Source organism: Citrus sinensis, chromosome 2 (genome assembly GCF_022201045.2).
Source record: "Citrus sinensis cultivar Valencia sweet orange chromosome 2, DVS_A1.0, whole genome shotgun sequence".
NCBI classification, from domain to species: domain Eukaryota; kingdom Viridiplantae; phylum Streptophyta; class Magnoliopsida; order Sapindales; family Rutaceae; genus Citrus; species Citrus sinensis.
The window spans coordinates 7,004,813-7,021,270 of NC_068557.1; the positions used below are offsets into that span (position 1 = coordinate 7,004,813).

The 16,458-nt window shown below is 31.4% G+C and overlaps 2 protein-coding genes across 2 annotated transcripts; one reads left to right on the plus strand and one right to left on the minus strand.

Annotated features, from left to right (window-relative positions):
* Positions 1-4,522: 4,522 nt before the first annotated feature.
* On the minus strand, positions 4,523-6,144 carry LOC102619844 (probable O-methyltransferase 3). The gene is made up of 2 exons (XM_006469074.4): positions 5,316-6,144; positions 4,523-5,147 (listed from the first exon to the last, which is right to left on the minus strand). The coding sequence occupies exons 1-2, from the start codon at positions 6,099-6,101 to the stop codon at positions 4,845-4,847; spliced, it is 1,089 nt and encodes a 362-aa protein (XP_006469137.2). The 5' UTR covers positions 6,102-6,144; the 3' UTR covers positions 4,523-4,844.
* Positions 6,145-9,805: 3,661 nt separating this feature from the next.
* Positions 9,806-10,332, plus strand: LOC127900364 (60S ribosomal protein L6, mitochondrial-like). Its single transcript, XM_052435146.1, has one exon. The coding sequence runs from the start codon at positions 9,806-9,808 to the stop codon at positions 10,115-10,117; it is 312 nt and encodes a 103-aa protein (XP_052291106.1). The 3' UTR covers positions 10,118-10,332.
* Positions 10,333-16,458: the final 6,126 nt, after the last annotated feature.

Here is a 16,458-nt window from a genome sequence, read left to right on the forward strand (position 1 = left end):
ATATTGTATTTACAATTAATTTTTTACACCAATTTAAGTAATACCGTATAACCAATTAAATAATTTAAATTATTTTCCAATAAATTATTTTTAATAAAAATAATCAATTTAACCTCGCCGGAGAGCCGCCACATTGCCGCCGCGAAAGCTGCTGAAATAGAGTTTTTTGTCCTCAAAGTTACATCAAAATGATCAGAAACTAATGATCTACTCATTGAGAGATAAAATTATCCAAAAAGTTTACAACTGTGCTGGAAATAGTAGAGTTAAAAGTTTCTCAGATGTTTACAATGAGATTTGAGCCCAAAAAAGATATCTAATGTCGTTTTCATTGCCCTAAGATAGTAGATCGGCTCTTGAAAATTCGATTGGCATAAAAATTGATGAAGAAATCACTTTGCCAGAGGCAGTCCGGCGGCTTTCCGACGACGAGATGGTGGCGGTCCGTCAACCTCTGTTGTCGTTCTTTTATATTTAATAATTTCAAATTAATTAAAGGGATATTATCATTCGTATACCCTATAGATGTCCTGTTATAAAAAATATTACAACACTTTGAGGGTGTATCAATCGTCCACCCTACATTGACAAAAGCTATTTGCTGACCACCAAACCGTTAGCTGTCGTTTGAAAGTTAACGGAATAATAGTGAATTGATGATTTTATCTTTGAAAATTAGCACTTGTATACCCTTAAATTCTTGTATTATCACTTGTATCATATAAAAAGACCAAATTACCCCTCTGGTGTTATCTTATTTAAACTGCAAGTAATGATTTGATGGACGACATATATATTTTGTCAACTTAGGGTGGACGATTGATACACTCTCAAAGTGTTGTAGTATTTTTGATAACAGAGCATTTTATAGGGTATATGAATGATAATTTCTCTTAATTAAATAATAGATATATATTATCTATTAAACTATTTAATATGTTATTTTAACTTATTGAAAAGATAATATTGAACTTTTGTTTTAAAACTGGTAAGGAACTTAGACTCTTTACCCACTGGTGCAGAATTAAAATTCTTTAATTTCATAGATTTTAAATTCGTTTAGAAATTAATTTCTAGTCAACTAGGACCAACCAAACAAAAAAAACCATAAAAAAATTTGAATTCATCTCTTTTCCACCCTTCTCTCAGGCCAATCAAACGTCACCTAAGTTCCTGCCTAGAGGAATTTTCAACTGCAGGCATTATAGATTAATCCCCTGATTTACAGTTTTTTTTTAATAAGGAATTATATAATAATTTATAATTTGAACGACCTTGATGTTCGGTACTCAGTACCCCGTTTTATGTATTAAAAAAAAATAGATATCAATTTTATCAGCACATGGGTCAGCAGATGAATACATTGAACCCGTTAAAAATGTTCACCACCACCAAGCCCTCCCAATATCACCGAGATGAATGAAGAGCCGAAGCAATCATTCACCGAGACACACGCTATTTCTCGTGAATCATGACATCCATCACCAAAATTTTAAAAAATTCTGATTTTTCTTTACACACCGCTCTGAATTTCAATAATACCCCTTATTATTCTTTTTCCCATTAATGATGAACCATGTTATAGATTGTTGTTTTTCAGATTAATCTTCTATTAATTCTATTGAGTTGACCATGCTATTCAAATTTGATTCCGTGCCACGCAATTTTTCCTCTTATCTATTTTATAGGAATGTTTTCCAATATTTATATAAGACAATTGGTAAATTTACTATCTTCAAATCACTCTTCTTATTTTTAAAAAATCTCAATTTACTCCTCATTTTTGTCAAGGAAAAAAAATCATCAACTCACCCATTTTTTCTTTATCTTTTATACAAAAATAAGAGTAACTTCAGATTTCCAAAAGTTAGAAGATGATTTGAAGATGATCAATTTAGAAGGGAGATAATTCAAAATTTATCCTTTTTATAATTATGATTACTTGAATGGGTGCGATCTCGTAATTCTAACCAAGTGATTTTTAAATAATTTTATTTTTCTACCCACACAAATTCAAATTTTAAGAAAAATAAAAAATTAAATAAATCTAATTAAACTTTGTCCATCCTATTAAAATAAATAAATAAAATCGGTCAAGAAGCGTAGCAGTAGGGATGGCAATGGGGAGGGGAGGGGAGGGGACCGATCTCCCCGTACCCATCCCCGATATTTTGCGTATGTCCCCGTCCCCTCCCCGTCCCCGTCAGAATTACTTGAGAGAATCTCCATCCCCTCCCCGAATAATAACAGGGGATCCCCGAGGGTCCCCGATCCCCGAATAACTAATACATTTTTTTTTCAATTTTGAGTTAATCATATTAAAATAAAAAATTCAAATAAAAATAAAGTTTAAAATATATCTTACATTAATATCTATTACAAAAGTCACATACATTAAATTAGTAAGTAACGCAACATGCAAGGAATACAAACTTCTTTTACAAACTATCATGAACAAATTAATAGTTTAATACAAAATTGTTACAAATAAAATCGAATTTAGATTCAAAATTAACTTTTTCAATGGTGGCGTGAGCACTTTATAAATGTGGACTATTCCCTTTACAACACAATAGTTAAATCGGAGCAAATCAAAAGTAAATATTAGATTAGATTAGATTAGATTAGATATTAAAATTGTGATTCGCTGTGGGCAATTATAACATCTAAAAATAAATAAAAAATAGATTTAAGTTTAAAATATTTAAAGAATATTAAAATTAAAAAAATGTTTGGCTAATAAAATCTACTCGGTCTTTTTAATGTCCTAAATAAAAATTTAGGACTTTAATTAGTTAATTAGGCCTAAAAATTTAATAATATAAATATTTTGATATTTTTTATTTTTACCAATATTTATAATTTTATAATTTAAATTTTATTATTTATTTACTAGTAATTTTAAAAAATTAAAATAAAATTAAAAATTAAAATGGGGAAATGGGTAGGGGATGGGGATTCCACCTCATCCCCGTCCCCTCCCCGAAAAAAAAATTGGGTAAAAAAATTTCCCCGTCCCCTCCCCGAATAAGAAATTGGGTATGAAATTATCTCCATACCCTCCCCGAATGGAGAAAATCCCCGAGGGTACCCATCCCCGTGGGGATTTTTGCCATCCCTACGTAGCAGCATCTTCGCTTAATAAGAAGAAAAAAGAAAAAAAACATTACATCAGCATATGTGTCAGCAAAAATGACCCACATAGGGCCCTATCCAATATGGAAAATTCTTTATTACTTATCCCCGACCGACATGGCGGAATGATTTTTTGAATAGGTTTCAAAAGCTTTATTTAGTTAGTTAATTGAGCTTGAGTCTTGTGAGATAGAGAGTTGAAAATTGATGCGGATTTTGTCCATTTATTTACTTTTAAAACTAAATAATAATTAATTTGACAATTTTATTACTTTTTTTTTTGGTTAAAAGTACTTAATCATGTTTGTCCCAAAAAAGTTAATCAAATAGTTTTAAACAGTTTTATTTATACGGCACCCCTATTTAAATCTTAAAAGTTAAAACATAAAATTGATTTTTTTATAGGTATTATTCAAGTCAAACTTCTCAGTAAATCAGTCTATTAATGTACAATAAGTATTTATTTAAATTCAAATTATCGATTGTAATGCAATGATTAGGATAATGATTTCTTTTTTGTGCATTAAATAGTTGATTTAATGTAAGAATATTGCCATTGTTTTGATAAATCCTATTCATAACCTTGCTTGAAATTTAAACCATTGATAAAACTAACATTTCACTGTAAACGCATTAGGAAAAAGAAAAAGAAGTATTTGAATTGCAAACGGCTAGCTGAATGGAATACATCCGCTACCAAGTCAAGAATTAAATCCCTCTCTTTCCCAGCCACTTGGGCTTGTAGCCCAGTGGTAAACCATTGCCCTCAAAGTTAAGCATGATTATGAGGGCAATGGTTCGAATCCCCACAGACTTAACCTCCCTCAATTAAACATAATTGTATGGAGACTTCTTATAACGTATTTCTCCCTTACGAAATGCGAGTGAAGTAGAGACATCCTTCCTCTGTGAGGGGTATTTGGATGAGCATGTACTTCATAGAATAAAAATGTAATAATATAAGTCCCATGTATATATATCTGATTGTAAATATTAGTGTAATGACCTGCTGTCATAACAGTTGTATATATCTCTGTGTAATACAGTAACCAACTGATGCTTAATCAGTTTCAAAAAAAAAAAAATCCCTCTCTTTCCCCTTTTTTGGGAAAATGTTGGAAATTTGGAACACTCTCCATGGGAGTGAGATAGGAAACTTGGAAATTTTTTCACTTTATGTGTACACGGAGATCCTTTGGTTCATTTCTTCTATTTGAGAGATTATCTAAATTCAATGGCAATGTAGTGTGTTTTTCTCCGTTACAATTTTTTGACATCCTAGATGAAATCGAATATTAAAAATTTTCTAGAGACCTAATTATGTACGTAGGACATATAGTATATTTAGGAGGGACCAAATTATCATTCACATACCTGCTAAAACATATAAAGAGTACATAATTCTTTCTTTTTATTTATTTCACAAAATTTCCATTTCTTTAGCACACTCGCAATTATTACAACTTGGGTTCTTATCTTGTAACTAATATATTAGGTAAGTTACAACCCACCGGAGAATCTAAGTAAAATGAAGCTTATTACAACAATACATAAATAAGCATTTGATATTCACTTAAAAGATATAATGATAGGTAATGTTTAATTTAAATTTTAACTCTTATTTTTTTTTGGATTCAAATTTAGATGGCCTTCTAAATAAAATTGCTTTGAAACTACTCGGCCCGGCTCTAGGGCCGAGAAACAAATTATTAAGGATAAATCTCAATAAGAGATCTTAAACCTAAAATAGAGGTAATTTTATAGTCACTAAAACCAGCATCGGCAAAAAGTTTGGCCCATTCTTTCTCATCTCGTTCTGTTCCGTTGGTCAAGACCATCATCAACATATCAAAAAATAGTTGTGTTTCAATAGACTCATCATCCCTTTTTTTATTCTCTCTTATCATGTCAATTATAATCACCTTCCCTTTCTTGTCATCGCTCGTAACTGCTTCCTTACATTTCTTAAGAATCTTCACGCATTCTTCATCATTCCAGTCATGCAATATCCACTAATTGTCATCACCAATAATATTAGAATTTAAAATATTTGAAGATTCGGAATGGAAAATTAAATGAGTATATGATGAACATAAGTAATTCGAGATCCTTCTAGTTTATATATTAATTTTATGCTCAAGAAACCACTTTAGTTAAACTATAAAAATTAATATGCGTACCTTGAGTAGAACAGCATCAGCTGGGGGAATGGCCTCAAACATGTCCCCTCCAACATATTTGAGATTGGCCAAATCGCTTTCGAGGCCATTAACCACATGCGGCAGATCAAAATCAGTGCACTCCAAATTAGGAAACGCTTTAGCTATGGCCTTGGCCACAGTTCCAATGCCCCCACCCACATCCACTAACGAATTCAAACCTTCGAACACATCCTTACACTTATGTATCACCACTCTTGTTGCCAACCGCGCATCACTTGCCATGGCTTCATTGAAAAAATTGTTAATCTTTGGCTCGTCCCCAGCATAAACCCAAAAACTCTTCCCATGTAACGTATCAAACGGCGTAGGATCGTCGTTTTGAAACCAAGTGCTCAGTTTCAGCCACGGTGATAGCAAAATAGGATCTAGCATCGCTTGCAAGAAAGGTCTCACGCTTAAGGGGTTGTCTTTTAGGAGAAGTTTAGAAGCATTCTTGAGAACATAACCTTGTTCTTCGTCATTGTTATTTCGGCTGCTATTTAGCGTTTGCTGTGCAAAGAAGCCTGAGTGGATCAGAATGCGCATCAAGCGATACACACATCGGGTTTTTGATGGGTTTATTGTTAGGGCACTAACAAGCTCGTTGAGGGTCATGGGTTTGCCATGTTTGTTGATAATATCTGGTATTCCTAATTCAACAGCGCATTTAAGTGACATGGAGTTTATGAAATTGAAAATGTGATTCCAAACATGAGCTTGAGCTTCAAGTAGCTCAGTATCATGCTCTCCATCGATCAAATTCATCTTTATTTGGCTGAGTAGGGTTAATTGATATTTGATGCAAATCAATGAGTTTGAGCTCTATATATAATAGCGAAAGAGTCATATGTAATATTAGACGCCATTTGGTGTTAAAAGTGTTGTTGTTTTTAATTTAAGCTCTATGAAAAAAAAATTATAATAGTTAAATAAAAGTTGATGGTGTAAGATAAATATCATTGCTAAATAATAATTTTAACAAAAATAATATAGATGTATAGGTTTTCCATCACACAAGTGTCGAGAAAATTAACGCAGCTTTCAAACTACAATAACAAATGTTTACCAAATACTTTAAAGATGCAGTACCAAATTATAACCACGCGCCTTACTATAATACCAAACAAACACATAATATGTGTACACAATAATTTTCTGTCATGGCATCCAAAAAAAAAGTGTTGGAGTAAAAAACGTTTCTCTAAATGCATCTAATTGTTAACTAATTAATAATTTGCTAAGGGTTAAATTCAAAGAAAAAGATAGGGATCATAGAGGTTGTGACAAAAATTATTATGAAAAATTAATTTTTTATTACCACGTGATTCATGACGATGATGAGATAATTATTGCAAGTTACGGCTCAATTATACGCAATTAGATCTGCTAAATCTTCTTAACCACTAGGCTCCTTGTGGTTAGAACCCAAACTTCACAATTGTGAAGTCATGGATTTGAGCTTCCACAACCCATTGTGGAGGTTAATTTCTTTTCTCAATTTGAGTAAAGACAGTCTTTTCCCTTTCAAAATGTGAGTGGAGTGTGTGTCCCTCGAATATTAGAGAGAATTAAAATCTGGGTTGTGGTACATAAAATTTATAAATTAGTCTCAGAAATTATTAGATTTATAAATTAGTCTCAATAATTGTCTTATTGTAAATAGCATATTAATCTCATTAAATATGAGTTGTAATATGAGCATGAGTCTCATGTAATTAAAAAAAAATCTGCTACATCTTCTTATCTAAATAATAAAATTAATTTAGATGACTCACTTAGAAAATTAATTCTGTTAATATCTGGCATGCCTAATCATCAAAAAAATATGCAACATGCAATTTGGTGTAAGGCATTATCTATTCCACCCAAGAAGTATAAGGACAAGAACTAATTGGAGAGAGAAATATAATCTTAACTATAAATGCTTTCGCAATTAGGCTACAAAGAGAATCACCTGAAGTGAAGTAATATTGACTATTGAGTGTTTCGTTAATTAAAAATGCAAACTAATACCAAATCTGTAGTGCTGTAATTTAAGTTACAACTGCTGTAAAAAAAAATTATAACTATGAAATAAAAATTAATATTATATAAATATAATTTTTTAAATAATAATTTTGATAAAATTAAGGAATATATAATAGATTTTTTATTATACATGTATAACTTTAAATCAATTTACCACCCAAGTACAACAGGTAATGTTTATCAAAAACACATTAGTAATGTAATTTTTAAGTTATAGCCGTCCAATCTTAATTCTTAACCGGCCTTAAGCAAACCATCTCTATAATTGTAATCTTGCTGATTTTGAGGTGATATTAAATCATTTGTGTTTGCTTTGTCCCATGCTGTACATATAAACAACGATCACATGCACTTTCTAAATATATCGGCCAACATGTTTTTGTTAATTGCAAGAAAATTCTTGTTTCCTTATTTTACTTAAAGTCTGTATCATACAATTCTCTCCGGTAATAAAATTTTCGGTGAATTAGAACTTTCGATATAATTCTTATCCCTGAGCCTTGACATGTTATGATTTGTAGCATTTTGTTCAATTTTTTTAATCAATTACGTCTTTTTTTGAAAATTCAAACGCAAGTAAGTAATTAAATAAAAATTATTAAAAAATCCAGCAACTTCTTGTTGTTGATCAAGCTGAAGTGGCTACTGATCATATGATTTATATCAAACAGTGATTTTCAATGATGAAGGTATTTATATTACTTCTCTTTTTTTTGGGAAAAGTATATTTATTAATTAAGATACTATTAGAGCACTAGTCGCATGGGTAGGCGCAGAGTCAGCATATTAATTGATTAGAGGCTTATTCAACAATAATATAAAAATTCAAAAAGTAATAAATATATAAATATGAAAGATTTTTCATACTTCAAAATATGTTTACAAAAGTTCTTTACAAGTTTTCATATATTGATAACGTTGCATTACAACTTCATTATCAATATCATTAAATAAGTCTTTTTTTATATAAATAATCAAACTATCATTCATTTATTGCTCTCTCATTTGGCTTCGTAATCAATTCTTCAAAATGTTCATGGCTGAAAATGTTCTCTTTATACTAATATTAATATTTATGTTTAAAATTTTAATTAATATTGATGTTTTTGGGCTTGATTTTATTTTGCAAAGCCCATCTCTTTTGATTTGTTTTAAAAATTTGGAGAGTGAGAATTTAAATTTAAATATGTATTAGGGACTTGAATATAAATTATTAGGGGTTTAAGAAAACTTTATTAGGAATTTTAGATTAATTAAATTAACTATTAAAAAAAATATTTCAGTGGGGATTTAAGTCGGCATTGGTCCCAAGGGAAATCCGCCCTTGCACATGGGAAACATTAATAATTGTCCCTCAACTATGAGCTGTAAACTCGTATATGTCGGACAATAATTCACTATTGTTCGGTCAAATATGAAGTTTGTGGGGGTGGTGTGGGATGGACACCAGCAGCTGTGATGAAAAGCCACGTTCATCTTCCCTTTCTTGCCGATTGGTTAATTGTGCACAATAAACATGCTCTTCATGACATTGGATTTAAGCTTGGGTGAATTGTCGTACTACTTTAAGGGTTCATTTGAGATTGAGGGAGGTTGGACAATTGGTTCTTAAAAGTTACAGTATTAAATTATTTAATAAATATCAGTTATTGTAGTTTGGAATTTATATTCATATAATTTTTTACTTATATAATGAAAAATCTATTATATCTTTAATAATTTTTGTTAAAATTATTATTTATATTTTATATTTACTACATACTGTTAACTTTTGTTTCATGATTATAGATTTTTTTCATAACAATTGTATTATAAAAATTACAACATCTCAATTCTAAATAAGATATGAATTGATGATTAATATGAGGTGTCTATACTCTACACTCATTCATAACGAATGAAAGTGAAGGTATAGCTCCTAAAAGATTGCCTAGAGACAATGGGGGCGAATCGGACAACTCCCATTTGTAACGAAGATGCTTTGAATCACATGAGTAATCCAAATTCTTAGCTTTTTTTCTTTTTAAAAATAATTAAATGAATAAATTTTGCTTATTAAATAATTGAATTAAAAATTACAGTATTAATATCGTGATAAACATAAATATTATAAATTATACATAAAATTAATAACTTCATACAAGATTATTAATTATTTAAAAAATTAACACTGTTTTTATAGAATTCTAATGAAAAATATTTTATTCATTTACAAAAAAAAATACTAGTTTTAAACGAAAGAAAATTACTGATTAATTAAACAAAAAAATTTTATGAAAATTGTTATCTATTGCTACATATTTGGGTTGGATGAAAATTGTTTGGTTGTTTCTCTAATATTTTAAGTTCTAATATCTTTAGTTAGTTTACATAGGAATTTGCTAATGATTTATCCATGTTTGTTCTCAGGCAATTTATGCGATAAGTTTACTTTAACCTGGATGGAAGCCAAATTTTTACGGTTTTTGAAGATTGTAGGTGTTGGCTACAAAGCCAGGGCTGAAGCAGAGGGGCGTCTCTTATATCTCAAATTGGGATACGTACATGATGTTGAACTCACGGTTCCCTCAGCTGTTCGCATTTTCTGCCTAAAAAACAATGTGGTTTGCTGCTGTGGACTTGACAAACACAGGGTGCACCAGTTTGCTGCTTCAGTTCGCAGTCGCAAGCCTCCTGACCCTTTCAAAGGCAAGGGTATAATGTGCGCTGATGAAGTTATCAAGAAAAAAGTTGGAAAGAAAAAATCAAAATGATGGTGGAGATGGTCTCTACTTTTTAGCAATTCGGTTTTTTTTTTTTTTTGGTGCATCTATTCACTGCGCCAGCAAATCTTCATTTTGAAGTTGAAAATATTTGGTACCTTTCAAGGATTTTGTATTGAGAGCTTCCAATATCTGAACAACTTAGTTTAGAAATCGGCGGATTGTGATGCTTTTGGAGGCTTTGTTATAAAAAAAAAATGTTTGTTGAAATTGATGGGAAAAATAGGTTTTTAAATTTTTATAAAACCTTTTAAGATCGTTCTCATATAATATATAAGAATTTGTATTCTAGAAATCGTACTTTGAAAATCCGATTTGCCTTTTTCCGTTGAAGTGATTTAGGCTCCTAGATCACGATCCGCCACCACCACTCCTGTTAGATCACTATCCGTCACCACTACGCTTGTTAGATCACGAACTGTCACCAATGATCTTCCAGGTTATAACTCAGGTTCGATCTGCACCTGACATGTGGGCGCCTTTATCACTACCAAAGCAACTAGCACGAGAAAATTTTTCTCTCAAAAATAGAGAGAAAATTTTTTTTCTCTGATCTGTATAAAGTGGCTCCTTTTTTCTTTAGAGAAAATAAGCATTTTATATCTTCCTTTAGTGAAAATCCTAGGCTCCAAATAATGGGCCAAAATAAAACTCACGTTACTTTTTTTTCTATAAGGGACCCACCATGTAAAATAACATAAGGCTCCTTACATATAAGCTAATTAAATAGAGCCTCCCACTAAATGATATATTTAGGCTTTTGACCCAAATAACTAGTTATCTTACTTATTAGTCCAATAGTGGTGCAGTCAATTAAATAAGCTAACCCGGGAATCATTTGGGAACATACAATAGTAGCTATAATAATTAGGCATGTATATAAACTAGCCTAATTATTTAATTCCAAATCTACTCCACTAAAAGATTGGAATTGACATCCATAATTGTATGCTCGAATAATAATTCGTCTCAAGCCACATTGATTTCTTTACTGCACAATCTTGTGTACCACATCATTAATTAAATCGATATCTCAACTGTCCAATCAATTTAATTACATCTTATTCCTTGATACTTACTGGTTTTCTCTAATGATCATTTTCAACATACTAAATATGTTGACACACTCTGGCCAGAGAATTATATGATCAAGTGCAAAAAATCAAGAGATGTGTTGTACAAATTCTATATTGTTAATCCATAACTCCAATACTCATAATTGCTCCCACTAAGATACCGGGTAATCTTGACCATAAGTATGTATCGTGCCCATTGGTAACTCAAATGGAATAATAATTACAATCATGAAATCATAACTAACTCAAGATTAAGATTACAGTAAAATCAATGCCTATGAGATTTAATAAGTAAGACAGTCATTTCAAGGTTAATTAAATCTCATATGTGATCTTGTGCAATGTAGTCGTACTACATCAATAAATTCATACATGATTAAGACAAATCATTCAATGAATTTATTACAGTCTATACCTAAATAAAGTGCCCAACTTTATTTATCAAATGTGAACTAAATTTATTTAATCATAAGATAACTTGTATTTATGTCTGCTGTGAATCCACATGGTGATCACATAAATACATATAATATGATTAAATGGACTTTAATAAAAGATTAATGCAATTAAGATATTTGAATAAAATACCTCATTTATTTTATTAATCAGAAAAATCATTTATTACAAATAAATAAACACATATGCTTTTAAAGAGCATATTTTCCCAACAATCTCTCACTAGCTCTCAAAGCATATCTGGCATATTGCACATGCTCTAGGGCTCTAAGTGCAGGTTATAAAGGTTTCCCACTAATGGCCATTGTAATAAGATCTGCCATTTAGCATCTAATGCCATTTGGAGTACTGTCATATAACTTTTCTACATTATTCCCTTATAAGATGATACTTCCTCTCAATATGTTTTTGTTTCTTGTGGTTCCTTAGTTCCTTAGATTGAGCTATCGCACCACTATTATCGTAAAATAGTTTAAGGGGTACAATTATAACAAGTACCACCTCAAGATCTTGTAGGAAATTGCGAAGCCATATGTTAGCCTATATGGCTATAAATATTGATTTTGAAGATAACAAACCACATGTATTTATTAAGTAAAGATTTATGAATTGTGCTTTTATAATAAGAAAATGATGTTATGGAATTAAAGCATTTTGGACTAAAATGAAAGTAATTTCAAAATCTTTGATAGTGTTTTAAATTTCAGATTTGGACCTATTTGAAACTATTTAAATATTTTTGGGTCATTCTATAATTTCACAAAGTTTGGGCGAAATCATAATTTCAAAAAGTTTTGGGATTAACAAAGCATTACTTAGAAATTCTGAAATTGGACTTATTTGTAAAGTTTCATAACGTTTGGGCCATACTATAGTTTTATAAAGTTTTGGGGTCAAACTAAAAATTTGAGAAATAATTTCACTGTAGCAGGTTACTGTAGCAGGTTACTATAGCATCCGGCTTACCGGATATAAAAATTGAAAAATCGGATATTGGGCAGAATGTATCTAGAACGAAAACGGCTTACCGGATTCCGAATCCGGCAAGCCGGTTAGGCAAAATTTAAAATTTTGCCTTAACGGTAACATAAATCCGGCTTACCGAATTCCATAAACGGCAAACCGGATACACCTGGAATGTGAGTAACGACTAGTTTTTGAGCTCAAATTATAAGAACTCAAATCCAACTCATTTTGAAGCTCTCCAACAAGCAAAAACAAAAAGCACACGTGATATCTTAAGCTTACAACTTGCAAAACACAAAACATTGAATCATTCCTTGTTCTTCATTTTTTGAATATCTACTCATTGAGTGAGTTTCATTGTAACTTTCATTTCTTCATTTCAATTGTTAGAGTTTGAGTGTGTGAGACACTTGAGTGAAGAGATTTGGAGATAATCTCTTTGTTGTAAAGGTTTATTGACACCTCGAAATCAATTGTAATCGGTTGAAGCCTCGGAAAGGCTTAGATAGTGAAATCCTCAAGTTTGGATTGCTTGGAGGCGTGGACGTAGGCAGGGATTGCCGAACCACGTAAAAATTCGTGTGTTTGTTTCTTTTCTCCCTTACTCTTTAATTATTGTGTCTTTATTAAACTTATTGCTTTCAATTCTTATTAAGGCATTAGATTGCTTGTTGTGTGGATTTGCTAGATTAATTTTTAAATTTCCAATTCACCCCCCCTTTTGGGTTGCACACTCATATTGCACCATATAGCTTCTTTTGCAGCTTTGAATGCAGCCACATATTCAACTTCAGTTTTGGAGTTAGCGATACAAGATTGTTTCACACACTTCCAACTAATAGCTCCACTTCCCAATGTAAACACATAGCCGGAAGTTGATTTTCTGAAATCCCTATCTGACATAAAGTCAGAATCAGTATAACCCACTGGAATGAGTTCATCACTAGAATACACAAGCATATAATTTTAAGTTCTTTTCAGATACTTCATTATATGCTTGACCGCAGTCCAGTGTTCAGGTCCAGCATTAGATTAATATCTACTAACCATCCCTACCGCAAAACAGATGTCTGGCCTAGTGAAAAGCATGGCATATATGAGACTTCCCACAGCTTCTGCATAGGGAACTCGTCTCATTCTCTCTATCTTTTCAGATGTTTTAAATGATTGATCCTTAGAGAATGTAATTCTATATCTGAATGGTAATAAACTAGTCTTGGAATTTTCCATGCTATATCTAGCCAATATCTTATCGATGTAGACCGCTTGAGACAAGGCTAAAGTTTTATTCTTCCGGTCTCGTAGTAACTTGATACCAAGAATATAACTTGCCTCTCCCAGGTCTTTCGTATAAAATTGTTTTGCAAACCAACTCTTTACTGTAGTCAATACTCCTATATCATTTCCAATTAGGAGAATATCGTCGACATAATGAATTAAGAAGACTACAAATTTTTCTTGAATTTTCTTGTACACACATGGTTCATCAATGTTCTGAATGAATCCAAACGATTTAATCGCTTGATCAAATCTGATGTTCCATGACCGGGATGCTTGCTTCAATCCATAAATGGATCTCTGCAACTTACATACCATGTGTTCTTGGCCTTTTTGTATAAATCTATCTGGTTGCTGCATGTAGATATTTTCTTCAAGATGCCCGTTAAGAAAGGCAGTCTTGACATCTATTTGCCAAATTTCATAATCTAGCACTGCAGTAATGGAGAGCAGAATCCTAATAGATTTAAGCATAGCAACCGCAAAAAATGTTTCATCATAATCGATTCCCTCTATCTGAGTAAACCCTTTGGCTACTAATCTTGCTTTAAATGTTTCCATCCTTTCGTCTACTCCTCTTTTTCTCTTGTAGATTCACTTGCACTTTATAGGTTTTACCCCATTTGGTGCCTCTACAAGTTCTCAGACTTTATTGAAATACATAGATTCCATTTCTTGATTCATGACCTTTTTACAAAATTCAACATCTCTGTTTATTATAGCTTCGTTGTAACTAGTGGGATCTTATACATGTTCAACTGAGATCGTAGTATAGGTTTCTTTCAATAACATGTATCTCGCAGGCAACCTAGTTACCCTCCCACTACGACGAGGTTCTAAAAGTGATGGTTGTTCAAGGATAATCTTGTGCTGATCAGCTGGTTGTTGTTCTTCCTGTTCTATGACAGGTGTTGAAAGCTGAGCATCAACTTGATCTCTTTTATTTCTCTAGTTTTACCTTACTCTTAGGTTATAAGTCATTATAGAGTCTTCCTCAAAGAAAGTAAAGAATATGTCTATAAATACATTTCTATCTTGAGGACTATAATTCAGACTTTCCCTTATTCCTTTAAGACACCTAAAACATGCAAGCTTCTGAACACGAATCCATCTTCTCTACCTCTGATTCTAGTAGAAATACTAGTAAACTCCAAATATGAATGTGTCTCAAATCATGTTTGTGACTTTTTCATAATTTCTTAGAGTAGTAGACACTGAGATAGATGAAACTAAGTTCAATAAACTTTGCAGTTTTAAATACTAGTATCTGGAATTGAAAAAGTAAATGATAAACCACTTAGTATATATCTTGTCTTATCCAAAAGAATATTGTTTCTCCATTTAATTACACTATTGTATCATAGTGTTCATTATATGAGGGAGTTTATCCCATTTGGCAACCAAATTGAGCTTAAATTCTCCATAGAGATAGTCTTTGTTTCGATCATATCGAAATCCTTTTATGTTCATGTCTAATTGCTTCTGTCTTATCCACGTACTCTTTTGAATTTCAAAAGCAATGGAATCATGACGCATTTCGACAAACATAAATAAAATGAATATTCATCAACAAGATTGATAAAATACTCACAACCTTTCATGACATGTAAACTGATTAGTTCGTATACATTTGTATGCGCTAAATCATCCAATACAATATTATGGTTTTAGCTTTAAACGAACAACCTTGTCATATTACTTTTCTAAATAAGATTTATAGAGTTACAATGATCAATCTTAATAGACCAACAAGTCTATCATTAATCAATTTCTTAAAATCTTATTATAGTTTATATGACTTAAGCATAAATATCAGAGGTGATTTTGGCTTGAAGAAACATTTCTTTTCTTAGATAAATGCATATACTCTTTATCATTATATCTTGCTTTGAATAGATCAATGGACTTATATGATATAAATTGTCTTTATAAATAACCAAAATAAGTAATAAACAGAGGATAAAAAATAACAGTGTACTCATGTTTATTAAAACAAGTCACCGAAATTAAATTCCTCTAATATTTGGAAAAATAAAGACAAATATCAAAACTTTAAGTCTTGTGAAATTGATCTAGTCTTTCAATTGATATAAACTAGCATGCCCTCAACTGTTGTTTGAAGTTTTCTTCACTTAATCTTTTGGTTTCCTGAAAACCAAATAAATGAATTACAAATAAGATTAATTATCTCAGAATTCATTATTGTAGGAATTAATAGAAATCTGAACTAATTAGGAAGCTTAAAGATTTCCTATACCTGATTTTAATAATCTTAGGACAATCTTTCTTCCAATGACCCTTCTGTCCACATTTGTAACACTTGCCTTTTGGCTTGCCACTTCTTTTAGTGGACAGTTTGCCGATCCCAACTCTTGCTTGCTCATTCTTATCTTTTGACTTAAGCCCTGAAGAGAATCCTTTTTCAGGAAGTTTTCTGCTATGATAAAATTCTTTTATAGCATGTAGTTCGTACATTAATTCAGTTAAGGTCATATCTTTATTGTTTAAGATATAGCTGACCTTAAACTCTTTGAATGTATCAGGTAAAGATTCAAT